Source organism: Verticillium nonalfalfae (genome assembly GCF_003724135.2).
Source record: "Verticillium nonalfalfae strain VnAa140/NRRL 66861 chromosome Unknown scaffold_7, whole genome shotgun sequence".
NCBI lineage: Eukaryota > Fungi > Ascomycota > Sordariomycetes > Glomerellales > Plectosphaerellaceae > Verticillium > Verticillium nonalfalfae.
This window is the reverse complement of record NW_021167232.1, coordinates 161773-182861: the sequence shown is the minus strand read 5'-3', so window position 1 is coordinate 182861 and position 21089 is coordinate 161773. Positions and strand designations below refer to the sequence as shown.

The 21089-nt window shown below is 56.3% G+C and overlaps 7 protein-coding genes across 7 annotated transcripts; 3 read left to right on the top strand and 4 right to left on the bottom strand.

The window, feature by feature from the left end:
* Nucleotides 1–2097: 2097 nt before the first annotated feature.
* D7B24_008102 (uncharacterized protein) lies at nt 2098–3567 on the bottom strand (the record flags this gene model as incomplete). The annotated part of the gene is made up of 3 exons (XM_028642197.1): nt 2098–2157; nt 2228–2951; nt 3005–3567. The coding sequence occupies 3 exons, from the start codon at nt 3565–3567 to the stop codon at nt 2098–2100; spliced, it is 1347 nt and encodes a 448-aa protein (XP_028498569.1).
* Nucleotides 3568–4257: 690 nt separating this feature from the next.
* Nucleotides 4258–6821, bottom strand: D7B24_008101 (uncharacterized protein; the record flags this gene model as incomplete). The annotated part of the gene is made up of 2 exons (XM_028642196.1): nt 4258–4536; nt 6516–6821. The coding sequence occupies 2 exons, from the start codon at nt 6819–6821 to the stop codon at nt 4258–4260; spliced, it is 585 nt and encodes a 194-aa protein (XP_028498568.1).
* Nucleotides 6822–9506: 2685 nt separating this feature from the next.
* Nucleotides 9507–10100, top strand: D7B24_008100 (uncharacterized protein; the record flags this gene model as incomplete). The annotated part of the gene is made up of 3 exons (XM_028642195.1): nt 9507–9665; nt 9766–9918; nt 10023–10100. 3 exons carry the CDS (start codon nt 9507–9509, stop codon nt 10098–10100), a joined length of 390 nt encoding a protein of 129 aa, XP_028498567.1.
* Nucleotides 10101–10977: 877 nt separating this feature from the next.
* D7B24_008099 (uncharacterized protein) lies at nt 10978–12349 on the bottom strand (the record flags this gene model as incomplete). Its single annotated transcript, XM_028642194.1, has 2 exons — nt 10978–12039; nt 12140–12349. 2 exons carry the CDS (start codon nt 12347–12349, stop codon nt 10978–10980), a joined length of 1272 nt encoding a protein of 423 aa, XP_028498566.1.
* A 1345-nt stretch (nt 12350–13694) lies between these two features.
* On the bottom strand, nt 13695–14225 carry D7B24_008098 (uncharacterized protein; the record flags this gene model as incomplete). Its single annotated transcript, XM_028642193.1, has 3 exons — nt 13695–13776; nt 13827–14013; nt 14153–14225. 3 exons carry the CDS (start codon nt 14223–14225, stop codon nt 13695–13697), a joined length of 342 nt encoding a protein of 113 aa, XP_028498565.1.
* A 1221-nt stretch (nt 14226–15446) lies between these two features.
* Nucleotides 15447–18069, top strand: D7B24_008097 (uncharacterized protein; the record flags this gene model as incomplete). The annotated part of the gene is made up of 3 exons (XM_028642192.1): nt 15447–16521; nt 16575–16754; nt 16805–18069. The coding sequence occupies 3 exons, from the start codon at nt 15447–15449 to the stop codon at nt 18067–18069; spliced, it is 2520 nt and encodes an 839-aa protein (XP_028498564.1).
* A 934-nt stretch (nt 18070–19003) lies between these two features.
* D7B24_008096 (uncharacterized protein) lies at nt 19004–20898 on the top strand (the record flags this gene model as incomplete). Its single annotated transcript, XM_028642191.1, has 2 exons — nt 19004–19388; nt 19460–20898. 2 exons carry the CDS (start codon nt 19004–19006, stop codon nt 20896–20898), a joined length of 1824 nt encoding a protein of 607 aa, XP_028498563.1.
* Between the last annotated feature and the right edge of the window lie 191 nt (nt 20899–21089).

Below are 21089 nucleotides of genomic sequence, written 5' to 3'. Positions count from 1 at the left end.
TCCTTCGCTTCCAAACAACGATGTGAGCACACCCACCAGAAGAAGGCCCCTGGGACCGCGCTACTGCGCGCACTTCATCTTTTGTTCGCCGCTCGCCGCACTGGAGAGCGAGAACTGCGTGTATGGTTGCAATCCGAGTCGCCTCTACTGCTCCGGTCGGCGATCGCACATAGAGTCAGGCGGTCAGGCAGAGTGAGCAGCCACAGAAGAATAGCGAATCAAACAAGTACGCTCGGCTCCTAAGCACGCGACAGGCATGAGCATGTGTTTCGTCCCACCCGCGCTGGCCGTATCATTTGCAAGCGTCGGTCGGGCGCCGTCAGGAATCCAACTCTAAAATCATCGTCTGAGGTGATGCGGGGACTCGAGCTCTCCTTGTCTTGGGGCAACGCATGAGCCCAAGCCGTCGATCGGTGCGAAGAGGCGGTCGCCCAGTGAGAGTTCCGCCTCAGCTCTCCCTCGCCCTCTGATCGGGAGGCAGCCAACCAGCCAACGACGGCGACTCGTTTAACGCGGCCAGAGAGACAGCATAATCTCGCTTAATATCGCGACATGGTACCATTTGCCTGCCAGAAGCCAAGCCATCGCAGCCTTGGTCCTGTCGTCCCGACACCGCAAACTCCCGTGATCCTGCCGGTCACCAACCAGCGACGTCACACAAGTTGAGGGCATACGCTTTCAACCTCGACGCCCTGCTGCAGGGAGTCACGCTACACTCCCAGACACTCCCAGACACTACACCACGGTGTCAGAAGCCAACACCGGCAATTGTTGGGCTCGACATGGGCCCTTATCGGACATCCATCGAACACCGCAGCATCTTTTCCTGCACGGTGACACGACAAAGTGGTGCCGAAGTCCGCTCCATTGGTCATCAGCAGCCCTTTTCTGTCCGCCCTAGCGCACTGCTGCATGCTGCATGTCTGGCGTTTCTGCCGTCCACGATCCACGACAAGCCGTCAAGCACGCCGAGGTATCCGGCCTCAAGTGGTGCCAGTAATTCCGCAGGGATTGTGCGCACCACCGGTTCGACCGGTGCCTTGCTTCCCGCTGGATGAGCGGTCACGGTCGCGCGACCCGGACGGCGTCTTTCAGATGGAGACTTGCTATCCACCTTTTTTTTTTCCCACTGATTTTTTTCTACCTCGAACCCGCTTTGGCTCAGTCTGCGACTCATCTCCGGGCACCGCCGAAGTAGTGTCCCCTGTGAAACCCGACCCATCGCCTTCTCATAGGGCTACCTGCCGCCACAGGGTTGTGGCTTGTTTAGAACCATGCGCGCACAATCCCGGCAGATCAGGGCTTTGAAGTGCCTAGCCACGCGACGACTACGGTGCTACATGGCCATACTTCAAAACCACTATGCGCGTTCAGGCCTTGACGAACTCAAGTTTATGACAACCCTGTGTACAAAGGAATAGTGAAACGGTGCTGCTCTAGCTCTGTTGCTATTCGTTGGCCTTGTTTCGACTAGCAAACTTGTCTGATCCCGTCATGTACACCGTCCGGATCAAGGGTTGTTGGTCTTTGCCGTCATCAAATGTATGGTAAGTCCAGTTCTTCCTGGAAGTAGCGAACGGAGTGAATGTCCTACCGGGACCGGAGAGCACGTGTATCGGTCGGCTCGGCAGACGTTGTCATTGCCGGAAGCTTTAGAGGGCGGTCTTAACCGACCCCGGAGCTGAGTCTGTGGTTGGAACACAAACTGCACCACCTTGCGAGCTTGGCATGGGCTTGTCTTTGATGACTACTGCGTGTCAAGAGTTGCAGTCATCATTGACTGAGACTGACTGCGTTGCTTCATGTGCGAGGCCCTGAAATCAAACGAAGATGCATACGCTACATAAATTGCGGAACACTAGAGATGACCATCTTACAGCAACGTCATGTAGGCCTGGGCTCGTGTCGGTGGAACTCTTCCTCTTTGAATCAAGCCTTTCAGGCCCATATCCTGATGACCTTGCTGATCTTCCATGGCCTTTGGCCCACCTGCCATGTGCTCAATCTCTTCTAGCCGGGTCTGGTCTCACGCGTCTCGTGAGCCATCCCCAGCTCCTCCGGATAAAAAAGGGGCCTCGTTCTCGGATCTGGTGCCATTCATTTCTTGGGCTCTACTTCCCAGCCGAGGTCGTCCTCCTCGGTAAAGTCTCTTCGAGCCTTGCATCTCCTTGTTCATTTGCTTCTGTTCCTCAACTTTTGCATCTTTCATTTGGTGCTCAGTCATCACGATCCCTTTCAGAACGACAACGCAAGCGCCATCGTTCTGTGTCGTGATGAACGTGGGCCAGATGGCAATGCTCTCCCCGCTGATGGGGCCGCTAGGCTGGACTGACTGTCGATTTGGCGACCTTTGTGTTTCGCTCGCAGGAGGGACAATGTTGGGGAACGACTTCCAGTCGTCTAGATACTCGGGATCGATTTCGAGATCTGCCGTAACCAAGAGGGTGTACCTCTGGAACGTCTCCCACATCTCGCTGATCTCGCGGCAGACTTTCTCCAGAGAAGCGCGGAACGATAGGGAGTCTCTTTGACGGAGCAGTGGTTCGACGCATTTGTACACTCCGTCGACGACTCGTCTTGCTTGCGCCTCTCCATGTTCGTCTGGCGATGCACGGAGAAGCACAGATCGCAGGTGATTCGCTTGTGTTTTGTCTTTCATGTACAGAATCAGATCTGACAGCTCATTGTTCTCCGTCACGAAATATGTCGGCTGGAACATGTAGAGCTCAAGCTGGCGGGATAGGACGGCGAGGAACGAAGCAACGCGCATCAGCTTTGCCGCGGGAGTATTGGACCGCGGCAGTGGGATGCTCAAATTTCTTTTCTCGTCTTGTGTCTTCAACCCAGCCCATTTCTCCGGGTCAGACAGGACGGCGTCGTCGAGATCGATGCCAACATGTGCGACCGCCAAGGACCGAGCAAGCTCGAAAATGGCCCGCAACTTGGTGATACTTGGCCCTGGTCAGTCGAACTGCGCACCACTCGTCGGGGGGTCGTCACTTACGCTTCCTTCTGATTGAAGGCGACAAGGGGAACGATGTATTGTTCGATGCGTTTGAGGCTGTCTGCGGCAGAGTTGAGCTTCGCCTGCGTGGCCTGCAGCTCTCCTTTGGCCTTCGCCTCCAGAGTCTTGGCCGCTGCCGTATTGGCGCGCTCCTTCTCGAGACTACCCTTCATCCCCTCGATGGTCTTGTTCATCGACCTCACCCGCGTCTCCGCTTCGGCGCACGATCTCCCCTTCTCAGCAAGTTGCGTCTTCGCAGCCGTGGCCGACTTGACGGCGCCCGCGAGGTCCGCTACCAGTCTTGCATTGGCCGCGGCCAGCTGCTCCAGCTCACCCTTCTTCTGTTCGACGAGCTTATCGCTGGCGTCTATTCTGGCGTAGAGCTGCGCAGTACTCTTGCCGGTCTCCTCAAGAGTGATACGGAGATTTTCGTTGTTTCGCTCGAGCTCCTGCTTCTGGCTGAGGAAGCTCTCTACGACTTCCGTCCCATCGCTCGACACGATTGCTTTGATTGACTGGATCAGGGTCCCTAGAACCTCGTCGGGCCTCGCGATCTTTGCCATGTTGGGAGAGAAGTAAAAGGACGTGGTGCGGCCTCAAGTGATGTCGAGGCTGCAACAGAGACGAGACCATGCCGCCCATTATGTAGCAACGACGCGGGCACCTCTGCAGCACGGATCAATGTCGCCCATTCGTCACCAGGCCTGCATTCTTCGCGAGTTGGCCAGTTCGGACAGCCACAGCAGGCCAACACGTATCCTCGAAGATGGGTGTCTGCCCGCCTGCCTTCCCTGTCCTCGGTGTTCTCGATTCGAGGCTGTCGGGCAGCACGGGAGTGGTCGCGCGGCATCTCTGTCAGTCATTCCGTACCATCCATCAGGCGTAAGGGGCCGGTTTGTGGACCGCCGCTGTCACATGCAGCTGCACGTTGGTGCAAGACGGCCTGTAGGGCCACGCTGGTAGAGCCAAGCGGGCCTATCAGCGCGGAGCGGTCGACCACACCGGTCGAGTGACGATAGCCTTGGAGTAGGCGAGAACCAGGACGACCGGACAAGCGATGGGATTGCCGGACGGTTGCGTCGTCGTTGGTGGGCCTCCCGCATTTTGGGGGGGAGGGGGGGGATGTCGAAAGGCTGCGGTGTTGTGGGAGTTGCGATTGGCGATCATGGCTTGCCATCAACTCCAGGACACGTGGATGTTGAGGGCCTGTAGACATGGGATGTTCGTCTAGTCGACGAGGATAGTTGAGGAACTCATCGCCGGGCTGCACGAGCTTGACGATGGCGAGCCCCGTGCCCGGTACTAGCTTCGACGATGATCTCGTCAGCGGTGACGGGGGCCGGGTCGAAGGAGAACTCGGCCTGAAAGCGGGTGATGAAGCTACCGCGGACATGGCGGGTGCCTGTGATTGCCTTGAAGGTTCTCTCGATTTCATTGCTAGTAGTGTCTCGAACAGACATGGTCAGGAGACCGGGCCCCGGTCTTTCTCGGCGGAAGGTGTCGGCCTGGCTCACGACGACGGCCGAGGCGGACTTAGCAGCGTCAGCATTCCCCGAAGCGAACTCAGAGTCGGTGCTCCGTTCCTTTCCAGCGCAGCACGAGTAGGCGAAGACCTGAGCCTTGGACGCACATTGAGGCTTGAAAGCTCAGGAGTTCGGGCCAGCCTTACCGGCAACTGACTTACGAGCTTTGCTCTTCACGGTGCAGCAAGTCTGGTTGGTTGCGAGGTCCTCAAGCATGCTGCGGCAGATGCACTTGGCCTTCGCTTCTCCGTAGGTGACATCCGTAGTGGATTACTAGGTAGGGGGTAGGAATGGAACCTAAATTTTAACCCTCCGTAACCCTTATATACATCCTCTCGCAGTCCTGAGCCCTGAAAGAGCCCCCTATCACGTGGCTCTGCAGGTATCTCCTGACAATAGGCCAGGCTTCACGTCGCAGATCTCGTCGTCTCAGCAGCAAATGTACTTCTCAAGGACTTTATTTGGTAGGTTGCCCCTGATCGAAGCGCGTAGCTATTTTGGTAGATTTGTATGGGAAGAATACTGCTATTGCCCCTTGGATGCGCACAAGGTACGCTTGTTGATCCCGTTGCTTGATGATTGCCCGTTGGTCACCGAGGTCGTGCAACAGCTATGTGATTTGTAGTAGCATCTGAAATCGCGTGATGGACAGATCGTAAGATTCAGGCATGCTGCTTCAATACTCGCACAACTAGAGAAAAGACAATGAACAAGACTCAAATATACTACGAAGACTCTAAGCATTTTAGAAACCCAGATCGGCCGTTCTGGTCATAGTCTAGCAATCAACAGTATCTCTATCTCCCATTGCGCCTTGATCCATTACAATCTGAGCTCTCAAATCAAATCCTGAGAGAATCGAAGCGATAGAAATGGGAGCTGTGGTACTGCACCAGACAGTATATGTCAGAGCGCGTTGTTTAGAGCAGAGTGAAGAGGTCTTCCGCACGTGGTCCGCAGTAAATAGAGTGTAGGTAGGGGGTCGGAAGATATCTGAATTCTAGCCCTCCGTAGCTTAGGGGGCCCTCCGCAGCCTATATACACGTTCTCTCGTGCCCCTTAGCCCCTAGCTAGCCCCTTAGCTTGGCAGGCCCTTGGTGGCTCCGCAGGGGTCCTGACAGTGTACTGCTCGACCAAAAAGTCCTTGGCAGAAGTCTTGGGCTCGTTCTTCATCAACTCGACGAGAACGTGAAACGCGATCTCATCCAGCCTGTTGCCAATCAATGCCGCGCAAGATGAACAGACTTGCGACTCAATACACCAGTTTGCCACTTGAACGAGGAGCGATGCCCATTGTACAGATGAAGCATTTGCAACCGACGGGCTGATTTCGATTGCCGAAGTGACGCTGTACTGTGTGTTTAAGATCTTATCGGCAAGGAGGTCGTGGCAGTCTCCGCAGATGTCCACGCTCCTCAAGACCGAGTCCCCGGACAAAAGGCGCTTATCCATCACGACTTGGTAGGTATGTTGAGGGCGTGGCTTTGTTTGTCGAATTCCGTCGCTATCAATGGAGAGCTTCCAATATACAACAATGTCGCTGTGAGTTATGTTGTATTCTTGGTGGACTCGTTGCTGGCGAGAAAGGGCCATGATCTTTCCGGCATCTGGATGCTGCGACCGTTTCAGCAACTTCGAGTACTTGATGTATCGCTCTAAGCTCCGGTAGCGTCCGTTGAAAGGGGCCCAGCAGCCGGTGCCGAGGGCCGCAGTGTCTCCATAGAGAGGAACTTCACCCTCTTTCAGCAGGTTGATTCTCTCTGCAATTGAATCCATCCCGGAGTGTGCCAGGACAGTATGCCAGTTGTCCAGGGAGCCTCCCTTGACTTCAGCGTATAAATATTGGAAACTCGATTTTGGGAGCAGATGTCGTAGAGAACGTCGTGCGAGTTAGCAACGATCATCGAGATGAACATTGATGGTTTTCCCAATCGGTATTGCTCGCTGTTCTGATAACCGTAGGGTCCTTGTCCGCCACAGTCACTTACGGCCAGACGGATACACTCTTCAGGGCTCATTTCAATATCCCCGAAGCTGAACGCTCCATGCTGCTCTCTAATCCACCGTTCGTGCTGCATTCGGACAAGTTGCTGGATATCATAGCTGAGGAGAGCAGCGAGGGCGAGACCGCGCATACCGTTCTCAGGAGATAAAAGGCACATCTTTGCAACTCCGAGAGAGTGCTCGAATGCGTACTTGAATTCTGGACGGCGATCCATATCATAATCGACACTGCTGAGCATCTGGAGACAGGCAGCCTCGTCCATAACAGCATCGGGAATGATCTTCTTCATCATCCCATGCCAAATCCAGGCTGGGCAAGGGGTATGTCGACAACTTGAAGCCCATTCCATCGGCTTGCTACCGCAGCGTAGTCAGGATGGAGTTTCCAAAGTTTGCCTCCAAGGGTTTCAGGACCGACTTCGACAGCAGAAGGGCGGCATGCGCTCCTTACAGTCATCGTCAGGCCATGACCTGGAGTTTTTTCCGTCATGCCGCGAACCTTTTCGTACATAGCGACAGCGACCATTGCGTCGTGCTGTTTCAGTTCCGGCAAACTGTTCGACAAGAACCTCCATGTCGATATCGCGCCGCACGATTTAAAGTGAGCTTTTGCGGCTTCCAGCGTTGCCGAGGATTCCGTGCCTTGCAATTTGAGCCAGTCCAATACCAGTGATAACCCTTGCATCTGCTGTAGATCAACTGAAAATAGAGGGGTCGTATGGGTTGACATGTTGGAATCGTCCAAGGGCGGTGCCAAATTTGCGAAGTGAAGAAGAAACTTGGTGAAGAGGAGGAGTTTGGTGTGATACACCTATTGGTAGCTCAGTCAAGGCGCTGTTTACCTGCCTTATATGAACGATGAGTGACGATTCGCATACTAAGAGGGGATTCCTCCCCGTGTTTGCTATTCTCAATGGCTTGGACTCAGACACTTCGCCCAGGGAATGGCTTCAAAAACAAAATGGTATTGGCCATATGAAGCTACAGACGTTGATAAGAAAATTGTGAGACAAACAACGCATTTTGACGCAGTCATGCTTCTCTGAATCTAAAATACGAACTCGTTATCAGTGTCATGGTTGGCCCATCATGTTGACGTCGTCATGGAAAGTCGTCACGGTGGAGAAATTTGAGCAATGGCGTGAGAACATACTCGGGAACCTGGCTGTAAGCATGAACCGCATGTCATTCGCGTTGGCGTTTCTTGAGAGCAACGACCTCATGAGTAGCCTTGCTAGGTAGATGTGTGGTTGCGGCCACCACACAGGCTGATTCGGCATCCAGGGCTCAGGGCTGTTATCGCGAGCCCGATGGATTAGATTCAAGGTGAGGCATTTGGTGTGCGCGCCTCTCCAAACAATCTGAATCTGCTTTAGTCACATCTGAGCCAGCCTCGCTTGCTGGCGTGGTGCCCAGGAGGGACCAAGTTCCAAGGCCGGAACACGGCTTGACATGAGAACATACGCCTTGCTGTTCTGGGCTCCTATCAGGACGTGGAGGTAAGCAAAGTGAAAATGTCTTCACAGGTGATATGCGCGTGGATTTGTTAGGTACTTAGGTATGGGGGTAGACTCCATCTGAATTCTGGCCCTTCGCAGCCCTTATATACGCGCTCTCGTAGGCCCCTCGCCAGCCCCCTGCCCTGTGGCTCTGCAGGCGCCTCCTGATACCTCGTCATTGAACCCTCATCCCTTCAGCGACTATTGAGGATCGGAGATCTTCTGTAATTATAATAAAAATTGGGGGGGGGGGGGATAAATGAACTTCGATTTACTACTCCCTTCTCTCTTCGGGTTTAGTAAGTTTGGAATCGGGTTTCGGAGGCTACCTCATGATGAGGTATCAAGGGCGGGGCAGCTGTATCAAAAAAAGCCAGAAGTACTGTTCTGAGGCCTCTATTTGCCATACCTACTTAAAACTGATACACGTGCCCCCTACTTACCTATCAATCAACGATTGTATTGCGTCACTGAGATTGATGCGACCACTCTGGAGCTGCTGCATGGCGCTCGTGACACTCCTCGACAGAGAACTGGATGAAGACCGTCATACTGAGCGTCCCTGTATGAAGCAGCTAGACAAAGCTTCTCGGTCCAATACTGAATCTGGACGTGAATGTGCGCCCAGACTACGTGAGCATCCGTGGTGAGCACTCGAGATACGGCGCTGCCACCCTTCGGTACCTCGAGACAGAGCACGGTACCTATGCAAGCTAAAAGTCAAACACAAAAAGCGAAGCTTGAATAATGAAAAGCGCATGTGATTTCAGAGTTGTCCGTCAGATGGCGAGCTGAGTCTGTATAGTAGCATGCTTGATTGAGCGACTGGAAGGGTTGACAAAGGTGAACCACATACACTACCAAAGTGCTCATGCAATGCTACTCTCAACAACTTGTATGGACGGCGCATCATTAAGCCGGGAACATATGACACAGATGCCGTGTTGCTTGCCGCGCGAGACTTGTTCGCATGCCATTGGACGTGGCCCCTTCAATGTGGTAAAGGGTTTCCTTTTGGGAACAGAATAATACCGTTGCGCTCCGTCGCAAAAGAAGCAGAGGCCAAGTTTGCCGTGACACTGTATTGACTGATGCTGAATAAATAGAGCCCCTGAAGCTTGTGACGATGACAAAACTGACTAAGTATACGAGCTCGTGGGGCGGTCGGCCTGAGATTGCTCCGCACGAGGGCTGTGTCAATGAGTCCAAAGCGCGTGGCCTGTCGATCGAGCCATCCAACAATATCGACTTCTTGGCAGCTTCTAGATAGAGTAACAAGGGACAATCTTCAGGGTCAACCGACGTTCGGAAGAAGAAGGCTCTATATTGCAATGCCAACATCACGGCCTTGGCTCAGTCTGAGAGAATGGCAGGTATAAGTCTCGACCCGTTCGCGCCCTTCGAGACAATTGCGCCATTGTTGTACCCATCAGCACCATAGAGCCCCATCTCAAACTCAGCGTTTCACTCGCCATCATGCAGATCTCATCCGTCCTCGCCGTCCTTGGCTTCGCCCTCGGCGTCACGAGCGCCGCCGTGGAGGCCCGCCAGCTCACCGAATGCACCCCGATCCACACCAGCAAGACCACCTGGGGTCAACACCCGATCTGCTGCGACTACTTTGGCCCTTCCGCGGTACGTTGCGACCTCAACTCCTGTCATCCTGCCGGACAGAAAGTCCTGGAGAGGGACAGCCCCCTCGCCATGCGCCGCTCAGAACTGACCTGTCATGCAGTCCATGGAGAACTGCTGCGATCGTTCGCCCAGCACGCCGACCGGCGGCGACTACTGCGGCACCCACTTCGCCGACAAGGACTGCCCCCGCGCCATGCCCTTCATCCGCACGTGGGCACCCGAAGCCCACCTCTGCTGCAACGGCCTGCCCGAGGTACGTTTGAGCGTGCGGCGCGCGCGGGGAACGCCACTGCCTGCCACAGAGCGCCCCGCAGGCGTCTGTAGAGTGAGGACTTACATGGCTGACAATGCGTGTAGCTCAAATGCTGTGACCGTCTGGGCACCGACAAGACGGGCAAGCCCCTGTGCTCGTCGATCGGACCCCTGTCGCTGTAAGCGCATCACGTTGACAGAGGGAGTCGGGACAATCGTGACGAGGTCTGGTAACTGGAACCGGGTGCTTCTATGAGTTTGGACTCCTGGGGAAAGCCTTTTCCGTTTTTGCAGGCTCAGCCGCGTCATGTATTCTGCTCTTCAGATGCAACATGTGAATATTTCCAGACGTCATGATCAGCCGACGTCATAGTATATAAACCCTAGGACATACGCTGAATGACCGTGATTCAAATTGCTTTGATGATATGCCTAGACCGGATTGAAGTCATTGCGTTATAAAGGTTGGAAGGCCGGGTCGGCGTTAAACAGTATGGTTGCCACACGCATAGTAAAGATGTGCGGTGCATGGGCAGTAGTACTGTGTTGCGGAAGCTCGTTAATACATGGTGGCATTCGAACAGATGCAGATGAAAGACGAATGACACACTCGAATACATCGGAGATACGCTCGGTCTGCGTGACGTAATAAGAGGTGTCTGCATAGGTATAAAGAAATTCATTGACTCCTCTGTCCCATAATTATCATACCTCGAATCCAGTCGAGACGTACACAACATAAGAAGCGCTCACCATGAACTCTCTTTCTCTCTCTCTCTCTCTCTCTTCAGCGTCTCAGCCCCTCTCCGTTGGCTCAAGTCATGTGGCTCAATGGCCAGCACAATCCCATCATATCCTAGTGCTGGGCAAGCCCAGTACCTGACCACGCAGGCCTCATACGCTATGCTCCAGGTCAGATTTGCCAACAACGGCTACAGCCGCTGAACTCGTGCCGTTTGCTACATTGCACATGCGACCGATTCCGGCAGCGCGCCTGCCTTTGTTTGTGTCGCGCTTGATTTCATGCATCGTATCTCCTCAACGCGTTCCATGCTCATACTCATCGCCGCGGCGGCGGTGACCAAAGACCCTTACTCGTCTCGGTGACCCGGTTTTGGGCATTGCCAGGCTGCAGAATGGCTGGCACAGCATCGGTCATAACGACGTCTTGCAACTCAGAGGTCGTGCCGTACCCAGAGTCCTTCTGGGTCAAGCCACCGCCTCCAAGACTTATAGCACTGTCTTCCTTGCGAGTGGCGCCGTTGCCCTGTTGCTGCGGTCTTGCGCCTCGTGCCGGTTCCTTGGATGCGGCGCCGTCCATCAGGTTGCTCTGTCCCTCCCGTAGTTTGTTGATAGCACGGACTGTGTCAATGGCCGCATGCAGGGTGCGCCTGGCGTTGAAGTTCTTCTTTACTGTCGGCAGCAGATTGTTCTCGTTCTTCTCGCCTCCTGAAAGCGAACCGGCAACGAAGGCATGCTGCAGAGCCTCATGGGCAGTGGGTCTCTTGGTCGCGTCAACAGTCAGACAGCGGCGGACAAAGTCCTTAGCATCCTCGGAAACGCCGCGCCAGTACTCTGAGGGCCGAAAGTCGTACTCTGCTTTGAGGATGGCCTGCATCTCCTCGAAATCCGAGTCACGGTCAAAGGGTGTGTAGCCGCAGAGAAGGAAATAGGTGATGACGCCGAGAGCCCAGATATCAACAGGCTTGCCGTGGCCCGTCTTCTTGAAGATCTCTGGGGCCATGTAGCCGGGAGTGCCACAGGTGGTCGTCAAGACGTGGAACTGCTCTTCATCCATGATACGACTGAGACCAAAGTCCGCAATCAACAGGTCTGCGTTATCTTCCGGTGTTCGGAATAGGAGGTTCTCGGGCTTCAGGTCGCGATGGACGATACCATGGTCGTGCAGGTAGGCGACGGCAGAGAGGGTGGCTCGGATCAGGTCAGCGGCATCAGACTCATAGTACGAGCCCTTTCGGCAGATACGGTCAAAGAGCTCTCCACCCAAAGCCAGATCAGTGACTAGGTAGAGGTTGTTCATCGTCTCGAAGTAGTCGACGAGAGTCAGGATGTTCTGGTGGCCCATTGACACCTTCTTCAGGACCGCGATTTCGTTTCGAACCTAGACGAAGCGGGTGCTGTCAGTCAACTGGATATCTGAGTAACGCCACGCTTCCTCGCGACTCGGCGCAAAATAAGGAAAGACGGGAAGCAGAATGTACCATGTGCTCGCGGCCGGCCATCAGCCGCTTGTTGATGACTTTGGCAGCATAGTAGCGTCCGGTATCTATGTGGACACACTCTTTGACGACAGAGTATGATCCTGCACCGAGGGTCTTGCCCACTTTGTACCGACACGGCTGGATCTGGGCCTGCTGACGGGCAGCATCAGCACTACGACTGTTCCCGTTGGCGCTCATCGCTGTCGCCATGTGGGGTTATTCTGGTGTCGAGATGTCCAGCGCGAAAATGGGTGACAATCAATGTTGTTCGAGTAAGGCGGCGTGCGGGTTTCCGTGCCGTCTTGTAGGGCGACGTCAAAACAATCCTAGGTTTGTCGGCGTGGGGGGAGGGGGAGGTGCCCAAGCAGCGGTGGCGGACTCGGTGGGGCAGAAAGCACAGAGAGCGGACGGGGTATATCGCGCAAGCAAGGACGATAGGAAATCAAGAGGAAAGGTAACTGTTCGACAGAGACGACAGTTGCCAGCAGCGAAGAGCCGTGAGTGTTGGGTATCCAGGGTCTGCGACTCAAGGGTTGGTATCGGAGGAAATTCGCAGTGCAGATGCTTGTGTCTTGGTGGTCGAGGTCCCAGTCTTGACCCAAGACCAAGTAAGTCCCAGGTGCGGGGTGCCCCAACCGCTATTCGGTAAGAGCAGGTGAGCAGGGATCGGCGGTCGCGCCTATCAGCTTCAGGGTCTCGACAACCATGTCAGTTTCTGGACTGCTCATCAGACTAAGGAGCCGCGGCCGCACTTAGTACTGGTGACGCGATGTATTGGATTGATAGTTGTCTGTTTTCTGATCAATGCCTCATCTCTGGTAAGAGTGGTATGATTCTCAAACAGTAAGAAAGTAGAAGAATCAGGCGCCGCAGCCAGCCCAGGGGCGGAGGATCTGGTGATAAAGATCAAGCTTCACATGACCCACAAGCTGCTCACAAACTCTAGCGCCTTGTGGCTGGCGAAGCTGAACCTGCGGTTCACTGGTGATTCTGAAGAAAGAACCACGCCCCCGATCGTTCTGGTCATGTACGACTTCAGCTCCGACGTCTACTCTCTTTCAGCCGCAGCTCGAAGCAGGCTGGTCCGGTCATGAGAGGAGAAGTTGGCATGTCCTACATGCTGACCTCGTTTACCATGCTATGCCCCATCACCTCGGGTTTTTCTGTCGCCGCCATTGATCTTGATAGCTATGCCACGACCTCGTGCCTGATCTCAAAGCACGGCTTTAGCCAGCCACAGTTCAGCAGGGTTGATGCGCCTCCCTTCCAATTGCTGACGAGCCCGTTCCATTCTCTGCTTCAACTGCTGGTGGTCGTTAGAGCTGCAGCTTTTCAACGTATCGACCCGACAGGCGGGGTCTCGTCCTGCGCGCCCAAGCCGCTAGACCGCCACCACGCGAGCCTGTGATCGATGAACCATATTTTAACGACCAAAAGTCGCTTGTCTTGTTCGAGGCACCCTGACAGCTGCTGCGACCGTCTCGCGCTCTCTGAGCTGAGTGCCGCCGAAGACCATGACGGAGACGAGACAGCAGCGAGCAAGACTCATGGCTGATCATTCGACCGCCCTACGGAACTGCTTCTTGGAGCTGTGCTGTTTCTTCTCACGCAGCCTTGCCCTGTCAAATGATCTGGCTCTGAAGAAATCATCAGCGGTTGATTGACATCGTCTCCAGTCCACACTCACACCTCTTCGTGCTTCTTTCGCTTTCCCGGCGTCGTTTCACCGGGGACTGACTCGCGATAGATCCGCTGGACTTCCTCAACAAGCTTTTCCAAGTTTTCGTCCGTGTTTGCATCTCGATGTCTGTGGGTTTGAGCCTGGAACGAGAGAGAATCCGACCGTGAAGTGTAATACTTGGAGGCCCGGATTCCTGGATGCATCAGTTTGGGCAAGACTGCCAATAGATCCTTGACGGACCATGCCGTGATGGCCTTGGTTTCTGTTCTGGAAGAAGCGAGTGTGAGACTCTGTCGAGACGATGGCAGTGGTGATGAAGAACTGGTGCGTACTTGTTGACATGCTGCCCTCCGGGACCGCTGGACCGAGCGAATGTAGTTTGCCCTCTGGGCAAACGGCCGGCATCGAATGATTTGTGCCAGTTCCTCGCCTCCTGCAGTTCGTCGGGATCAAACGCGGCGTCGAACGCCTGATATCTGATAGACCTTGATTGGACGAGGGCACCTTTCGTGAAGGAAGGAATCCTCCTAGCAGGCAAGCGCAAAATGTTGGAAGAAGCCATCCCTGAGAACATCACTTGACAGATTTAGAAAGTCCGAAAAGGGGGGCCCTTTGAGCTGGTAGGAGAGGCTTTGGGGCCGATGAACGGATCATTGTGAGGCACCTTTCACCAACGATGCGACGCAGCAGGCTCCCGTTACGCCGTTCCAGCGATGAGACCTGGAAGCGAAAGAATGTACCCCGTGTGTGACGCTTTGTGCACACTGTCAAATGCACGGCCCAATCCTCCAACCAGAGGACCTTGGTGCCCCCTCTTTCCCCTTTGGGTTAGCCCTCGGCAGAGTCGTGCTTGTCTTTTTCTTCACTCTGCACCTACGCGGTACGTCCTCCACCTTTGATGGACGAGAGTGGTTGGAACTTGGGGCTCGTCACTTCCGACTGGCATCAACCATCGCACTTGCTCTCTGGGTCAATTCTCCCTCCTGCCACTCCTCCCACCTCCACCTCTGTCCCTGTTCGTGATCCACCACAGCCTGGATTCCCAAAGTCTACTGGAACACGTGAATCCATCTACCGGCTTTCCCCTCATGCTCAGGATCCATGGGCCAACGTTCAGACCATACCTAGACCGCATCCGCCGCCCACCCACTCAACCACGCGACCATCCTACGTCTTTCAGGCCGAGCTCTCCTTCGAAATCTCTTTGCGTCCTCCTCGGGCCAGGTATAGCTCGCTGCCTGCCATCATCGTCGACGCAGCCCTCCCTCGGGCTACTTTTTGATCAAGTGCGCCGACAGTTGCTAGTTTGCAACGTGCACTACTTTGTGGAACCGTCGTTGCCATCTCGCCGCGCCCATCACAGCCTCGCTTGCCTCGCCTGCCTCGCCTTGGGCTCCGCGACCACCACCATTGCAGAGTCTTCCCCAGGACCCAAACCCCGCCCTGATCCCCTGCCACCCACCACTTTCCAGCCCGTTCTGCTCTAGATCAGACTCCAGCTCAAAGCAGAAGGATTGACCTCTTGTGCGCATCGTATCAATTGCCAACATCCAACCCCCCATAACAGCGCAAGCGTCTGCAGGTTTTGCAAGTGCGCGTGCGCGGCGTCATCGAGGCTCACTTTCCATGCCAGGTTCGGCAACACCAGAGATCCAGGCCACGGCGGCCGACCTCTCGCCAGTATCCCCCAATCCCGTGCACGCCGTTGCGCCTGTCGTGCTTCCCGCCCTACAAGACACTGCCGACATGCTTGATGCCATGACCGAAATGCCATCGGTTCAGGAGATCAGAGACGCTGGCCTGAGTCTCGTCCCTGTCTCCGAACCTGCCCCGCCACTCGCCAACACGCACAACGATCAGAACATAAACGACAACGATAGCGAGCTTGACAGCCTCGATGAAGCATACAAAGGAGAAGAGGGGGATGCGACAGGCAACCCACTGCAGAATGAACAAGAACAGCCTGATGCCGTCGAGGATGACTACCTCAAGTCCTTCGACTCGCCTGTTCAGGATGAGCTCGACACCGTCGCGGGACAGCATCATGTATCCCAAACAGCAGACTCCCACACAAATCACCTTTCTTCCGATCTTTCGCAGAACGCTCAAGTGGTTCCCGATGTTGACTCGTCCACGACTCGGCAGCCCCCAGCTGCCCAGCCTGCCTCCCAGCCAACAGCCGATACCATCATCTCCAACGGACGCCCAGAGTCCGCGAACGGCGATGCGCAAGCCATCGACATCTCCCGCCTCGTGGCCGAGATGACCGCCCAGGCAGATGAACATTCCGCCCAGCAACCCACCCTGTCCAATACCCAGCCAGAGCCTACCCAGGACATGCCTCCATCTGCGTCTGCTTCGCTACCCCCCAAGCCTCCCGTGACAGACGGTGCTTCTCTTGTTCTTGCGAACCCGGATGACATCCATCTGCTTCACCAGCCGCACGGCGTGGCGAATCATCCCACTCATTATGCAACTGCCGGAGCTACAGTCAATTTTGCCGATGCTGCCCACTTCCAGCCTCCTCTTGCTCCCACGTCGTTCAATGCCCCTGCTCACCCTAGTTCTGCCGACTTCAACAAGCCGCCCAACGAGGCTACTGATTCCAACTCTCTCTGGGAGGCTTTTAATGCTGACGAACGGAAATATATGGCGGAAGCGAGATGGGATAAATTCCCTGAAGGTTCCAGGATCTTTATCGGTCGGTCCACTCCCCGATCGGTTGTTCTTTGGCTTCCACTAATCTGTTGTCAGGCAACCTTTCTAGCGAACGAGTCTCAAAACGGGATGTCTTTAACATTTTTCGCCAGTACGGCCCCTTGGCACAGATCTCACTCAAGTCTGCGTACGGCTTTGTGCAATACCACACGGTGGATGATGCACAAGGTGCCATGCAAAACCTGCAGGGTGCCGAGGTAAAGGGCCGCAAGATTCGTGAGTTCTGCCTTTGTCCAGGCGCAGTGATCATGACTGATGGATTGCAGACCTCGAGATCTCTCGCGCGCAAAAGAAAAAGGGCGAGGACCGAAACCGCTCACCCGATAGGGGAGGCCGTGGTGGAGGGCGAGACTCCGGACGAGACTCAGGACGAGACTCGGGTCAGAGGGGTACCAACGGCTCAAACGACCGGCGAGGGCGTGACGACCGTCGCCAAGGCCGCCCTGCTTCACCGCGGGCCGGCAGAGATGATGGCTACGGCCGTGACCGCGGCTACCAGGAACCGCAATACCCACCACGCGGCCGTTCTCGTACACCGCCAAGCCATGCGCGGCACCACGACTCGTACCGTCGCCGCAGCCCCAGTCCGGCTGGTCACCGCAGCCGCGGTCACGACAATTCGCACGACGACCGACTCCCACTGCCTCGACGACACGGCAGTCAGATTCCTGACGTTCAATTCTTGCTACTGCAAGAAGTGAATCCGGAATTTGTTGACTGGGCGTCACGGGCCTTTGTGGACCGTGGGCTCAAGATTGACGTTATGTTCCTCCATCCCAGCATGCCGCGGGACGCCGTGATCCAGAGACAAGTTGTCGAGGGCGTCCACGCCGTGGTGGACCTCGACATACGGGCCAATACGACTGGCAGATTCAGTTTGCGCGTCTTTGATCGTTCGTCCAGTGGCAGCACGCGATTTGACGAGTACCAGGAGCTCGAACCCCACGTGGCCGCCGAGCTTGTGGTACGGGCCAAAACACACGCAGCGCCCGCTCCTGCGTACCACGCGCCAGCACCGGCGCAGGCGTATGGAGGCGGAGGCTACGGCCAGCAGTACCCGCCTCAGCAGCAACAGCAACCACAAGCCCACGCATATCCCAGCCAACCAAGCCATCACCAGATGCCTCCTGGTCCTGCGCCGAGCGCGGCGGCGGCGGCAGCTGGCGGATTCCCCGCCGAGCTCCTGGCGTCCCTTGGGCACCTTGACGGCGCGTCGCTGCAGCAACTTGTTGCCGCTGTGCAAAACCAACAAGGAGCGGGGCCCGGCGCGGCAGTTCACGTAGGCATGCCACAGCAGGTGAATGGACCAGTCGATGTGCAGGCCGTGCTCAATAACCTCAGGGGTGGCGTGGCCGTGACACCAGGAGAAGGTCGGGCTCCGGCTTACGGTGGCGGGGGCTACCCTCCCAATGGTCCAGGTGGTCTCAACGCACCGAGCGGGCCTGGCGGGCGGCCGCAGCCGCCAGCGTCTCCGGATTCGGCGTCACAAGTCAACACGATCATGGCGCAACTGGCCAAATTCCGGCAGTGAGGGGGCATGGGTGCTCGTGTTGAAGACTTTGTGTGTACAATAGGCAGCTGCGGGAAGGCGTTTGTTCATATTAGGGTGCGTGCTCTACGGGGTGACCATGGGCAAGTTATCATGAAGCAAGTGAGAGAGGGAGGCGAGAAGGACGCCGGAGAGGCAGTGGTTCAGAAGTACAGGAGCCCAGCAGCCGTTTGAGAAGCTTTGACCATGATCACGTTGTTCTCTGATTGCTGCGCCATGTGATGGGGTGTAAGCCGTACCTACTCTTGATGTAGCTCAAGATGCCACATCCAGGAGCCGACGGTGGGCTGCCGGTGTCGTGTTGACCCTTGCGGTAACCCGTAGAAGAGGTTCCGGGCACCTGTTCCGGGCGCCTGAGGCCGGTTCTGGTGGGCGTGGGGCAGGAACAGAAGCTGAGGGCCAATCACCAAGGCCAGGTTGCTCATCGGGGTCCCAGGGGTCCATGCCAATGCCACAGGGGAGCCACGCCCCTAAGAGGAAAGGCACATTTGCCTACATGGCTCCGCACTTTGTGCACAAGACAGCACTTGGAGGCCCTTCATTGTCCCCAAGAGGACAGAGCTCGAGGTTTGGTCGTATCGAGACCCGTTTGTGCTTGCGTGCTCTTGCTACTATCGATTGCTTTGGACGTCGTACTCGGCCTCTGCTGCGCTCTAAAGTTTTGCCCCCATACCTCTCTCGCTGCTTCCCCGAAGATTCTCTGTCTCTCTCTCTCTGTCTCTGTCTGTCTTTCCTTCCCACTTTCTTGTCCCTGATCGCCCGTGGCCCCTCCTTCCGCATCTTGCCTCGGGTACCTGCTCTTGGAATCACCGTACCTACCTCCTTAAGGCACCTTAGCTTCCTTTGCCTCCTAGGTACGGCACTTAGATAGGTACCTAAGGTAGGTACTGAAGGCAGCTACGTAGCCTTTCCGAACATGGGTTGGCCCTATCGTTTCCTCACCCTCTCGCCCGAGGAGGTCCAGCTTCGCCGCCAGGCATTGGACCGTTATGCTATCTACGCCCAGATGTCGGCCTTGCTGCCCATCTTCATTCCCTTGATCCAGCGAATCGTGGAACGGTACACACGCGGTCGAGAGGTCACTCGAGGCGCCTACGATGTCGTGCCTGACTCGCCATTGTTCAAGAGCCGGAAGGGTACTGTCGTTGGCCGCTTGCTGGCGAAAGCTCGAATCGTCCAATGGTGGTCGAGAGATGAGGTCATCATCAACGGGCAGTCCTGGGGTACGAGAGACCAATGGATGGTCGGTATGGCGTCGATGATCTGGATGCTGGTGTTGTGCATCGCAGGTACTGGCGAAGGTACGTGAAGCTTCGTGCACACATGCATGCTCCTATTCGAGACGGGATGCCCCCAGCTGACAGGGAATCAGACTACCTCCACTTCACCAAACGCCTGGGCACTATTGCAACGGCCCTCATGCCCTTCCAGTATCTGCTCATCCTCAAGTCCTTCAGCCCCCTGGCCTGGGTCTTCAACACGTCTCACGAGACCCTCAACCGCTGGCACCGAGTCCTCGCACGAGTCATCACAGCCCTGCTCGTTCTCCATGCCGCCTGCTACCTCAACTACTTTGCCCAGGTCGGCATCCTGCAGCGGCGTCTCTTTGCGCCCGTCGTCTTCGCCGGCGTGGTGGCCTTCGCTGGTCTCAATCTCCTCAACACGACGGCCCTGCGCGCCGTGCGTGCCTGGTCGTACCGCGTGTTCTTCATCACCCATCTCGTCGTTGCCTTTGCCATCCCGCCTCTCATCTTCATCCACGCTCCCTCCGCTCGTCTGTCCGTCGGCACGGCCCTCGCGCTCTTGCTTACCGACCTCGCCGTGCGCCGCCTTCGCACGACAACCTCCCAAGCTACGCTCGAAACCATCCCCGGCACGACCCTCGTCAAGATCATGGCCTCGATCCCCGGCCCCAAGGTCAACGCGTTCCGGGCCAAGCCGGGAGCGCACATATACCTCTCCATTCCCGCCGCCGCCCGTCCAATCGCCTCCAATGACGCCCTCCTCTACGAATTCCTCTTTAACCCGTTCACCGTTGCCGACGTCGATGACCACACGGGCGCCCTGACCCTCGTCGCCCGCCAGCGCGACGGGCCCCTGACCCGTCGCCTCGCCCAATTCGCCCAGCACGGCGACATGGCCATGCCATCATCGACAACGACGACCGTCTTCCCCGCCACCGCCACAGTGCCCCTCTCCATCGAGGGCCCCTACGGCGCCATGTCGAGACACTTTGCCCAGATTGCCTCGCCCTGCACAGACCGCGTGCTGCTGATCGCCGGCGGCGTCGGCGCCACCTTTGCCGTGCCGCTCTACCGCGCCGTGCTCGCCGATCACCCCGCCGCCAAGGTTGAGCTCGTCTGGGCGATTCGCGCCGCAGGCGACGCGACGTGGGCCGTGACGGGCCGTGGCGACAGTGTGCTCGAGGACGAGAATGTCAACATTTTCCTGACGGGCGATCTGGGCGTCGGCACGGCTGTCGGCGTGTCGGAGCCGCGGCGCGCGAGCTTCGCATCGTCGTCAGATGCGGGCGGTGGCGCCTCTGGCGACGCCGGCGAAGAGCTAAACAGCTTGTACCGCGACAGAAGGCGCGCCGGTGGCGGCGGCGGACGGTGGACGAGCAGCCATAACCGTCGGAGGCCGGACTTGCGCAGGATTATCGACGAGACGTTTCGCGGCGGGGCCGACGAGAGGGTTGCTGTGCTCGTGTGCGGGCCGGCAAACATGGCGAGAGAGGTGAGGAGGCATGTGGGCGCGTGGGTGTACCGGGGCCGGGATGTCTTCTTCCACGATGAGAGTTTTGGATGGTGAGTGGGTTGTGTATGAAGATGAGGCGTGAATTTCTCGTAGGTAGGAAATACACACAAAAGCTGGCGCCAAAGATGTGAGCTGTTCATGCGGGTAAAATCTTGCATCATGCAGCAACTGAAAGGATTTCGCTCCCAAGAAAACAATGCTGAAACGGCATTTGACTCGAGCACATAGTGAGTGGTATGCTGCCT